This window comes from Pongo pygmaeus, chromosome 21 (assembly GCF_028885625.2).
Source record: "Pongo pygmaeus isolate AG05252 chromosome 21, NHGRI_mPonPyg2-v2.0_pri, whole genome shotgun sequence".
Classification (NCBI taxonomy): domain Eukaryota; kingdom Metazoa; phylum Chordata; class Mammalia; order Primates; family Hominidae; genus Pongo; species Pongo pygmaeus.
In genome coordinates, this window is record NC_072394.2 from 29484284 (window position 1) to 29496787 (window position 12504).

General features: G+C 52.4%; 1 protein-coding gene across 4 annotated transcripts in view; it reads right to left on the reverse strand.

The window, feature by feature from the left end:
• Nucleotides 1-12504, reverse strand: part of SMOX (spermine oxidase) — a 39118-nt gene that overhangs the window by 4066 nt on the left and 22548 nt on the right. For all 4 annotated transcript variants that reach the window (XM_054467911.2, XM_054467912.2, XM_063659536.1 and 1 more), the window contains exons 2-5: nucleotides 8582-8815; nucleotides 6297-6523; nucleotides 1398-1571; nucleotides 526-1285 (exon numbers count right to left, since the gene is read on the reverse strand). In XM_054467911.2, the coding sequence (XP_054323886.1) occupies nucleotides 526-1285; nucleotides 1398-1571; nucleotides 6297-6523; nucleotides 8582-8789 (1369 nt within the window). In that variant the 5' untranslated portion in view covers nucleotides 8790-8815. The remainder of the gene's footprint in view (nucleotides 1-525; nucleotides 1286-1397; nucleotides 1572-6296; nucleotides 6524-8581; nucleotides 8816-12504) is intronic.

Genomic DNA, 12504 nt, shown 5'->3' on the forward strand with positions numbered 1-12504 from the left:
AGGGGTAGGCATGGAGGATAGAAGAGGAAGGAGGGAGGCTGGGGCTCGAGCTGTGTACCCACTCAGCACCTCCTGTGACCCCCAGCAAAACACTCCACCTTACTTTTCCTATCTATCTGAAAACACATGACACATAATCATGTTTCCCCGCCTAATGTCAGGGGTTCTTGTGAGGCCCTCCTGGAATAGTGGGTGAAAAAGGTTGAGCTGAAAGACTCAGAGAGTAAAAGGCATATCCAGCTCTTAGCAACAGAGCACAATGGGCGGTGATCTCTGAGTGTTTTACCATCAGCCCTTAGAAAGAGGGAAGAGACACAGCGCCCATAATTCTGAGTGTTTCAAGTTCTAAACTGTCAGCAATTGAAGAGCCTTTGGCTGAATGTGGCACCCTGCAGTGGCTCTCCCGTGGGGCACAGCATCCGAGCTTCTCCTCTGGGGAGGAGAGAGCTGCCATGGGTCCACCAGAGGAGGGCAGGTGAGGAAGAAGCAGGGTGGGGGAAGCGGGTCGTGGGGCACGTGGCGCACCTGTGAACTGACGCAGCATCTCCGTGCAGATCTCGGCCACTGCCTCGTCATCACACTTCTCCATGACGAGGGCCTCCTCCCCACAGATCCAGCCACTCAGTACATGGCCATAGCGCTCAGGCGGGTAGAGGACATCAAAGCCACAGATTTTGCGGTACCAGAGCTCAGGTGGGTAGGTGAGGGTGTGGCTCTCCGCTTCGTCCTCCCACACAAACTGTAGGCTGTTGCACTCAGGGCCCCAGAAGGGCTCCTCGAATTCCAGAAAGATCTTGTCGGTGGTGCCAATGCCCAGGCGGTGGATGGCAGCCACCTTCTCTGTGGGCAGGCCTGGCCGGAAGAAACTGGTGTACTGCCTCTTCAGCACGCCCAGCGACACGGTCACAATCACATGGTCCACCGGGATCAGCTCACAGTCCTCGCACTCCACCACCACCGGCCACTGCTCATCCTCATCCCACCTGCCCCCCCGGGGCTCCTCTCCACCCTGGCCACCCTCCCCAGTGTCGTGATTGTGGTCACCCTCACCCCGGGGCTCAATCTCAGGGCCTCTGGGGCGGGCTGAGGCCTGGTCCCAATGAATGCAGCGGACAGGTTTCCCTAGCTGGATGACGTGGGCAGGGATGCCCTCCGCCAGCAGCTCCACAACCCGCATGAAGCCCGAGGGGATGATGTGGTGAGCGCCGGGGATCTCGGTCCACTCCCCGAAGGCGCTCAGGGACACCTCGTCCATGCTGTGTGAGCTGCTCTCACAGCTCTCCACCTGCGGGAAGACCCAAGGAGAAGCCAGGTGACCGCCAGGGTTGGGCAGGGGTAGGAGCAGCGCAGCCCTCCTCAGACCCAGACGCCCCCAGAATCCGTCTTCCTCAAGATACCTTCAGGTACTGCTGGATCATGGCGAGCTTCAGGCGCTTGGTAGCCTCTGGGTCATCAGGGTCATTCCTGATGCGGTTACGCACCTCCTCTCGGGTGAACACCCCCACGCTATTTTGACTTTCAGCATTGACTGGTTTATCGTGCCGGAAGAACTCCTGGGTCAAGTTATAGACCTGCCAGAGAGACCCCATGAGACTGAAAACACCTCATCACACCTCCATCTCAAACAGAAGGCCCCCAACCCAAACCCACCAGTTCCCAGGTGTCCCTTGGATGCACTGAGCCCCTGGTCTCTGTCCCTTAGGGATATGATGTTGCACTCAATGCTGCACCAACAGTCAAGGCCCTGGGCAGCCACCTCCTCGCCTCCGGCCTGTCGGGGAGGTGGGATAAGCCCCGGAGGCTTTCCTGCTGGGCTCTCGCTTAGGACAATGTGAAACATTTGGTGCCCATACAGTCTGTGGGAAAGAAGCCACCCCTCATGGACTCTGCATGGGCCTCCACGGGCTCCACCTCCCACTGGAGGATGGGCATTTGCACACATTTACCTGTTCCAAGAACCATACACACACTTTCCCTGCCACCCCTGCCCAAGTGTGTCTGCTTTGCCTGCTCCCAAGAGGGCAGTCTGGAGCTGTGGCCTGGCCAGCAGAAGGGCCCCTGAAGACTGGAGACACCTCCCTGGGCCTGTACAGCTCCCTACAAAGCACCCCCTTTGCTTCAGGCCTCAGCCACGAGTAAGGAAGCTGAGATGCAGTGGGGAAGACAGGAACACAAAAGCCAGGGTCTCAGGAGGCCCCAGTGTGCCAAGGAAGGGAGATGCATTTCACGGGCACATTTCAGCAAGAACTCCAGCCCACACCTCATCAACAGATAACGATGATCAGTCGCTTGGAAAGGGGTCTGACTGCCCGCCCGACCCCTGTGCCTGCCTCATATACAGCCCCCACTAAGCACTGGGCAGAGCTCCCTGAAGGAAGTAAGCCAGTCCAGGGATCCCCAGAAGCAACATGTACTCAACATTTACTGGGCTCTGTGCAGGACACAGCTTGTAATGTGGGCGAAACAGTCCCTGCCCCTCCCCTCACTCCAGCTGGGGAGACAGTCCACGATTGGGCTGCCGTGATAGGAAAGAACCCGGGGCTGTGAGGTCAATGCAGACAACCCTGGGCAGCTGGGAGACAGCCAGGGTAGAGAGGAGAGGGAGAAGAAAAGCATTTCAGGCAGAGGGAACAGCAACCTCAAAGATGGAGAAGCAGTCAGGAATCCTGAAGGGGTTTAGTTTTGCTGGAGGGGGCAGCAAGGAGAGAGGATCTGAGAGCCGACTTTGGAAGGGCAGGCAGGGTCCAGGGCATAAAGGACTGAGAGTTATTCCAAGTACTCTGGATGTGATCCAAGGCCCCGGCATCGCTGGAGGGTTGTGAGCAAGAAGGCGGCAGGATCACATGCCCACAGCTGTCATTCTTCCCAGGACACCAGCTAATGGAGGCTCCTTGGCTGAGCCTCTGTGGCTGAGCTGATGAATGGTTTGTTTCCCTTCCTAAAGTGAGTGTGGTCAGCACACATGTCTGGGAATGGTGTCTGCCCTGTCCCCCAGCCCTGGGCTAGGCCCTGGGGCCACAGGGTGAAGGAAGATGGCAAAGCACAGTGATGTCCACCACCCGCCGCCACCACCATCTCACTCAAGGGGAAGGCCTCCACCTGAGACACAGACATGAATTAAACTTATCTCTGGAGACTAAATTATAAAGAAGAAAGTGAGGGAAATTGTTTTGTCTTGCCTCCCTGCAATCAGGAGATGCTGAGTGGTGAGCCTTAGCTGGAGTCCTCAGCAAATTCTTCACCCAGGACCACTGCCAAGGGTCAGGCTTTCAATTTGCCTCCTCCCTGGGTTTTTCCCTTGGGCGATAAGCAACATGGTAGCCAGTCCTTAGCTTATGTTAACTAGAGGCCAAAATGCCCAGCTGAGGAGTAACGAATTTAGTCCATCGACATGACTCTTTGTATCAGCCACCAACTAGGGCAGCCTTCACCGAACATGGGTGTATCACATGGCACAGTCTCCTCTCCTGGGTTATTCGACACCTTCCCAATGTGACCCAAGGAAAATGGGACAGGTCTGTGACAGCTAATAATACTCACCCCAATTCTCATTAAGCACTTATCATTGGCTCTCATTCAATCTTCATAATACTATGAGGTAGGTACCACCATGCCCATTTTACAGAAGAGGAAAGTAAGGCTCAGAGAGGCTCAATAACCTGCTCAAGATTCCACAGCTAATAAATGGGAGAACTGGTATTTGATCAAGGCAGTCTTACTCCAGAAACTAAGCTCTAGATGATACTATTGCACAAACTCATTTATTTGTTAATAAATAAAATACATTCAAATGAGTGGCTCTTCAACGTCATCATCTTTGGGGGCTGCATATTTATTATGAAGCCACACTGAGGCAAGGTTTCACGTGCTTAGAGCACACCTCCTCAGAATGGGCTCTAGGATTGGTTAAAAGCCACACAAAGAAATCTTGACATCATGGTTACGCCTTATCCTTTTGACTCAAAACATCACCACCGAGATAATCCACCATATCCACTCCATATCCACAATGCACACTCTTGACTTTCAAAAATCAAACCCACCAGCAGAATTTGATGTTGATCTACTTTTAAAGACATTTAAAAGAACAAACCATGGGCCCTGAAAGTCATTTTCAAGAGGCATCCATGTTTGAATCACTCACAATAACCTGGGAATCAGGCTGGGGCTGATTTCCAGCAGAACAGAAAGGTCTACTTTGAAGAATACTAGTTCTTATTTGACCCATTAACAATTCAGTCTCTTTGCACATGAGTGAGAATGCACATTACAATGGACTGCACACAACGTACCTTGTTGGTGCACACACACAAGACACTGAGTGTGCCTGTCCTCCATAGAGCAGGGACCACCCCAAAGCAAGGGTCATGTCTCCTTTCTCATGCCCAAGAGATTAGAAAATGCACAATAGGCTGGGCGCAGTGGCTCACGCTTGTAATCCCAGCACTTTGGGAGGCCGAGGTGGGCAGATCACCTGAGGTCAGCAGTTCGACACCAGCCTGACCAATATAGAGAAACCCCGTTTCTACTAAAAATACAAAATTAGCTGGGCATGGTGGTACATGCCTATAATCCCAGCTACTCAGGAGGCTGAGGCAGGAGAATCGCTTGAACCCGGGAGGCGGAGGTTGCGGTGAGCTGAGATCGTGCCATCATACTCTAGCCTGGACAACAAGAGCGAAACTCCGCCTCAAAAAAAAAAAAAAAAAGAAAGAAAAGAAAACGCACAATAGGTGTTTGCTGGCCAAATTACTGACCTGGAGTGAAGGATCATTACACCATAAATTACAAGCTATCAGATGACAGGGCCTACACATTACTTTGCTTGTTCAGTGCGGTTCACACAGCTAAAGAATACTAACAATATTAATAATTTTTTTAAAATCTGAATAAAACAAGGATGTGTGCCATTGCCACTTCTATCCAACACTGCACTGAGATACTAACCAGTGCAATAAGGCAAGAAAAAAAACTGTCTACAGCTGTGCTATCCAACACAGTAGCTACTAGACACCTGTAGCAATTTAAAATTAAGAAATTAGGCCGGGCATGGTGGCTCACGTCTGTAATCCCGGCACTTTGGGAGGCCAAGGTGGGCTGATCATGAAGTCAGGAGTTTGAGACCAACCTGAACAACATGGTGAAACCCTGTCTCTACTAAAAATACAAAAATTAGCTGGGCATGTCACGCGCCTGTAATCCCAGCTACTCAGAAGGCTGAGGCAGGAGAATCGCTTGAACCAGAGAGGTAGAGGTTGCAGTGAGCTGAGATTGCGCCACTGCATTCCAGTCTGGACGACAGAGCGAGACTCCATCTCAAAAACAAAAAACAAAAAAAAAAATTAAATATTCAGTTCCTCAGTTTTACTTGCATCATTTCAAGTGCTCAAGAGCCAAATGTGGCTAGTGACTACCACACTGCAGAGCACAGGTCTAAAACATCACCATCACTGTGGAAAGTTCTATCAGATAAATGCTGGTCTAATGACTAGAAAGGAAAAAAAGACAAAATTCTCATTTTTTGTGTAGAGTTATATACATAAATTCCAAAATATTATTAGAATATAAATTAATATAATTAACATAATAGATATATTATTAGAATTAAAAATAATTTAGCAAGGTAACAAATCAATATATAAAAATCAATTCTATTTCTATATATCAGAAACAATTAGAAAATAAAGTTTTTCAGAATTACTATTTATGGCCAGGCGTGGTGGCTCACACCTGTAATCCCAGCACTTTGGGAGGCTGAGGCAGGCAGATCACGAGGTCAGGAGTTCAAAACCAGTCTGGCCAACACAGTGAAACCTTGTCTCTATTAAAAATACAAAAATTAGCCAGGCATGGTGGCGCGCGCCTGTAATCTCAGTTACTTGCTTGGGAGGTGGAGGCAGGAGAATTGCTTGAACCCAGGAGGCGGAGGTTGCAGTGAGCTGAGATCGCACCACAGCACTCCAGCCTGGGCGACAGATCGAGACTCCGTCTCAAAAAAAAAAAACTACTACTTATAAGAGTATCCAAAAACAACAGCAACAACCATCACCACCACCCCCACATACCTAGTAATAAATCTAACAGAAGATGTTTAAGGGCTTTTTAAAGGAATATTTAATCACACGTATCAATAATCTCTTGCCTAATACTTTCCCACTGAATATCTTCATTTTACCCTCACATTATCCTGGTTTTCCAAATGCAGGGCCCAGAGAGTGTGCAGAGACACGACCAGAATCACAGACCTCCCAGGTCTCCCCATGCCCTTATGCCCAGCTACTCTGCTCACACCTCACCTCGTTGTATAAATCGCTGAATTCCTCAACCACGTCCTTGGGGATCCTGCGGCCGTGGTTGGTAAGGTAGCAGGCCACGCCATTCTTGGAATAGAGGCTGATGCGGCCCACGCTGCGTTCCCCATCGGTTGTCTCTTCCAGGAGGCCGTTGGCTTCTGCTAGATGATAGATAGGGTTCCCATGGGAGCCATGGATCCAGGTGGCTCCCAGCTCAAAGGTGGCGTGTCCTGAGGGTGACAACAGCAGGCCCTTAGAGGCTTAGGGACTTCTCCAGAGAGGGTCAGCACTGCTTCCCCCTTCTTCCTCCAAGAGGGTCTTTCCACCCCTACAACAGGGCAGGAAAGAGCTTGAACTTCCACTGCTGGCAACCAACGAAGGTCCTCAGTGAAAAGTTCCCACTGAAAACCACCTTATAGCTAAGATAACTGCCACCTTGGATGACTCTGTGATTTGTCCCAGAGTCGCCTTACTGGACCAGTTAGAAGGCTCTTCTTTTTCAGTCCCACCTTTTTCTCAGGTAACACCAGATATCAGACCCCACTTCCTCACTGGTGCCTCCTCACCCGGGAGAAGCACTGTGGGTACCTGAGGGTCCCCACCTGGCCTTTTTTCAATTCTCCAACATCCCCAGTGGCTCCAAGATCTAAAGCATTTCCCAGACAGAAAATGGCCCCCTCCAAATTCAGCATAGGGCAGGAGAGAAGTCCAAACATCCCAGTTTGCAAGATTCCCCCAAAATGCAATCTAAAGCACACTTTCAGGGAAAGTGAAGCCCTCTACATCCTTTGACACAGTACAAAAAACCCTGAGAGCCGGACTGGGGCAGGGGACATCTCGTGGGTCCAAGTTGGGATGGCCTGGGAACTAGGTCTACTACCCCATCCCCAGCCAAGGTATCATATACTCTGAGGCAAGTTGCCTCTGTGCCTGGGCCTCAGTTTCTTCTTCTGATGCTGCAGAAACTGTCTCCTTCTCCCATTCCTCTCCATCCCTACCTAGCTCCCAGGGAAGCTGAAACAGTGAAAGGAAAATAGAAATTTTGGGGGGTGTTTTGTTTTGTTTTTGCAGGCCTGCTTCAAGATATATGTGGTACATTTTTTGCCAAGATAGTCACAATGATTCCTCCTATCTTTGTACACACACCCCTTTGCAACGTGACTTTGCCATTCCTCCCATGAGAAGGTGGAGTTTGTTTCCCTGCAGACACTCTTGTGTGTGCCAGGGGAAAAGGGACAACTTTAGGTATGCCTTGGAGGAAATGCTGTAGGGGAAGACACTTAAGGTGATCCAAGTTTCTACAAGAGGCCCAGGCAGGCGGATCACCTGAGGTCAGGAGTTCAAGACCAGCCTGGCCAACATGGTGAAACGCTCGTCTCTACTAAGAATACAAAAATTAGCCAGGCGTGGTGGCACACACCTGTAATCCCAGCTACTTGGGAGGCTAAGGCAGGAGAATCTCTTGAATCCCGGAAGCGGAGGTTGCAGTGAACCAAGATCATGCCACCGCGCTCCAGCCTGGGCGACAGAGCAAGACTTTGTCTCAAAAAAAAAAAAAAAAATCCTCTAGAGGATCAATGTAGCCACACATTCCAGGCCATGTGTGGTCTCACTGGGTCATTTTCATGGTTTCTACCCACCCAACCCCTCAATGGTCAGACCTCCTCCCCCCGACCCCAGTTGGGAAGCTAGGGATTTCGGGCAATTTCCCCACTCTCTGAGATCCCTGGCAAAGTCTGCCCACCCCTAGGGCAAGTCTCTTACCTGGCTGCTTTCTCCAGGGTCCTCATTGCTCTGCAACCTAGACAGATCCACTTCCCAGATAATCCCAAGACCTGCCCATCACACACATGGAGGCCCAAAATCCTCTTTCATCTCTGCTAACCCAGGATCCTACTGCTCCAGGGCTAGCTCTCAGTCATGTTATACTAATTCACAATCAAAAGTTAACAACTACTAGGACCTTGCAGAAGAATTTCACTTCTTGTGAAATAGAAACTTGCCCACTCAGTACCAAGAGAGCTTGGGTGTCCACTCCCTCCTAAACACTGTGAACACTAGGTCAGAAGCAAGCCAGCATTCTCCACAAGTGAAAGTCAGGGCCCTACCATGCCCACCTCAGAGGGCTGCCACGAGGAGCGAAGGAAGCTTCTGGAAAACGCCCAGGCAGGATGCATGATGGAACATTTATCCCAGAAGCTAAAATAATGAGATTTCAGGCAGAGCCGGGAATTAGGAGACTAAAGGTGACCTGGGGAGGTGGCTAGGCTGGACTGGGTGGCACTTACCAAGTTTCACACTCTGCACACGGCCTCCGATGTGGCTGGAAGCCTCAAGCACAGTGACATCCGTGAAGCCCTGCTCAAGAAGTGCTTTGGCTGCAGCCAGGCCAGCCAAGCCGGCACCGATCACCACCACACGAGGCTGTCCCCTTCTCCGTAGGCCACGACTGAGAGGGTCATCCGCACTGTCTCCACTGGATTCACAACTTTGCATACCGTCCGTGCTCACCTTCTAGGAACCTGCAGGGGGAGGAGGTGTCACAGCTTAGTGGCTCTGCCTTCACTTCCCACCTGCCCCAAGGGACACTCAGGGCTTTCATCACACTCTGCCCTCTGTTGTGGGTGGGGGGACCTGGAGTCCTCTCCCTCCCTCTCTGAGGACCTGGACAAGAAGAGCCACCTCCAAAGGAGCAGGGAGGGAGGAAAGAATAAATAAGGGAAGGTGGCAGGAAGGGAGGAAAAAAGGAAGAAAGGGAGGGAAGGAGAAAGTAAGGGAGGGATGCATTTTGGGTCCCCACCAGCAGGCAGGAGACCTGGGAGCCCATCTTAAGCCCCTGAAATTCTCAATCCCACCCCCAAACTTGTTAGGCACTGCTTCTTCCCTGATCACAGGCCCCAAAGTGGAGATGAAAGGCAGCCAGTGAGGAGATGACCAAGAAGGCTACAGTCAGGAGAGACTAGGGCTTGGGGCTACTGATTCTGGACCAGCTCAGCATGGCATAACTGCTGTGGTCCACCTGGTGCCAATACCAGGATGCTCACACAGACCCCGGATACTTGCCTGGACCCCAAGATACTCACACAGACCCCCCCAGGATACTCACACAGACCCCAGGATACTTGCCTGGACCCCAAGATACTTGCATGGACCCCAAGATATTCACACAAACCTCAGGATACTCACACAGACCCCAGGATACTTGCACACACAACCCTGGACCCTCTGCTCTCTCTCCTTTGCCTGGCTTTTCCCTGGCACTCTCTCTCTCTCTTTCTCTTGCCCCTTCTCTTGTCTCTGGCTTTCTGTTGGTCTTTCACAGCCTCAACGAAGTGGCAATTTGGTGGGCAGGACATAGTCCCGCCCTCCGCCAAGAAAGTGCCACGAGGCCTGCAACCAACAAGCCTGCTATTCCGGGTAGGTTGTTTTCCCAGCCACCCAGTCCCTCAGCCACCACAAAGCAGCAAGGAGCCCAGGAAACAGTGGACCAAGAGGACCCATGGCACCAGAGGCCAGACATGAAATTGACAGTTACACTAAGCCAGTTTGCTCAGAGACGCCAGACTAGGGGAGCTGATGGCTGGGAGGCCAAGGGGGTCCCCAAATCTGGCCCCAGGGCTAGGAGAGGCTGCTTTTCTCTTCCTAGAATGACCCGGGGGGTTTGGAGGTATCTGGGGGCCACCCTGAGGAACAACTCAGCTCAGATGCTGTCCCTATTCCTTCCCCGATTCAAGCAATTTAGATTCCAGTTGTCTTTGCTGAGGTTTAAGTGGCAGAAGTTGCAGAATCTAATAGTATCCAGGATCTAACAGGGAACAAATGTGGGTGGAAGGTGGCTGCCGGACAGCAAACAAGGGGCACTGTCACCCATACCTAATAAAGCTGCGCATAACTGTTCCCATGACATAGCAATCCCACTCTTAAGAATACACCCAACAGAAAGAGGGCACATTCCACCAAAGACACATGTTAAAGAGTGTGCACAGCAGCTATATTCATAACAGCCTGAAAATAAAAACACCCCACAGGTCTATCAGCAGGAGAACAGAGACATATACGGTGCTGTATGTAGCATGTCCATACCACGGACTATTCTTCAGCAATAGACAGAACCCAACTACTGATACTCCCAACCACACAGATGCACCTCAATCACACACTGAGCAAAAGAAGCCAGAGACAAGGGCACGGACTGTATGACTTCATTCACACGAAGCTCAGGAAGAGGCAAACCCAATCTGTGAAGCCAGAGGTCAGAAGAGAGGTTAGGAGGCAGGGAGATGACTGAAGGGGGCAGGAGGGGCCTTTCTGGGGTAGAGGGAATAAATATCTTAATCTGAAGGGTGGGTACCCAGTGCACGTATGAAGATTCGCTGAGCTGCACAGTTGAGATATGTGTAATTCACTGTATGTATCTACATAGACCTCACTAACAAGATAGTCATTCCTGCCCTCCAACCAATCCGTCAAAGGCTGCCACACTGACTTTCTTCTCCATGCATTTCAGGGTCTGACCACCGAGGTTTCTATCCCGCTTGGAACCGCAGCGTCCTTAACATCACTTAAGTGACATGGGTGAGCAAAGGAGGCTTTTTTCGAAATACGCTTAGGCTGAGAAGCTGCTCTTTGTGCCTCCCCCGCCCATTCCACCTGCCCCTGCGATGCCTGGGCCTGGACAGGAATCCTCCCTCCAGCCCCCCACCCACCCTCCAGCCCCTAAAAGTCCTCCAAGTCCCCCTGAGACCCAGGCCCGCCAACTCCGTGCAGAATCGGTTCCCAAAAGGGCCGGTAGGTGGCGCCCGAGACCCGGAGCCACATCCGGGCAGCCTCCAGTTCGGAGGCAAGGGCTCTGGCTCCCCTTCCCAGACAGCGGGTGTCGCGCTTTCGCTGGGGATGAGGCCACGCCGGGAGCAGGGCGGCTCTGGCCCTTTTCTCCTCCCTGCCTCTGTCCTCTGACTCCCGTCCCTCTCCTCCCTCGCCCCAGAGATGCTAGGTCCTGCCTCCCTCCCGGGAGGACACGGATCAGGGCTGGCTCCAGTCCTCCCACACCCTACCCCAGGTTCTCCTTCCTGCAAACTAAATTTAGAGGTGAGGATGTGGCCGCCTGCATGGGGCGGGCGGGGAGGGTCAGCGGTGATGCCGCCGGATGTCTGCCAGCCGGGCCGGGACGCTGCGTCAGGTCGGTAAACACGCGGCGTGCTCCGGAGGGGCCGCGCCAGCTGCGACGGGGACGCCGCCACCCTGGGCACCCTGGACTGACGTGGCGCCGCAACCCGCCCGGCGGGTCTGCCCCAGGCCACCCCACACACAGTCTCCTATCCACTACGGAAAGGGATGGCTGCAGTGGCTCTCACGCCTTACTGGTGGAACCCCTTCTTAAAAAGCTGCTATGGGGGTCAGGGTGTAGCAGGTAGTAAATTGGGGGTCCCCCTCACCCCAGGCTCCCTGGAGCACCACCTCTGAAAACCAGGGGACCAGATAAGCTCCAGCGTTGGGAATTCAGGATAAGGGAACAGCGCTCGGTGCCAGCAGGGCCGTCCCAGCCAGCTACCTGCCTTCCCTGCTCCCAGAGCCATGCATGGCCCGCTTGTCCTCACCGCTCCGTTGTGACCGTCAAATAAGGCCCTCCATGGATGTCACAAGACTGTCAACATTTTCAAGGGCCTCGTGCATGAAAATAATTTGTCAAGTGCAGAAGCTACATCATGAGCAGACTGTCTTTGGAACAAGCTGTGGAATGGACCGTGGAATGAATGCAGGCAGCCACTCTGCCTCCAGCACAGAAAGAACCCCCAGCTCCCTGCACCTGGTTTCAGAGACTTTGAACTCAAACAGACATCGCACACGGAATGCCACGCAAGTAAGCAGGGGCCATGTGAGTCCCCTGCATCCTGACCCTCACAGCTAATCCCACAGTCCTGTCCCTCCTCAGGCCCTGTCCCAGATAAGCCTGTCAATCCCCGATGCCTCCAGGAAGCCAGAGGAGCCCCCTACACAGCCCACAGAGGGCAGAGAAATGAGTCTGTCCTGTGGCCCTGATATCATCCCATGGAGCCAGCACACCCTGGCCAGCAGCGTCCTTAACATCACTTAATCATCCCGTGGAGCCAGCACACCCTGGGGTCCAACTGAAAGGGAGAGAGAGAACATAGTCAGGACACCTACTGTGTGCTAAATGCCTGGTGGGGAGTGGGGGCACTAAGGGGCAACT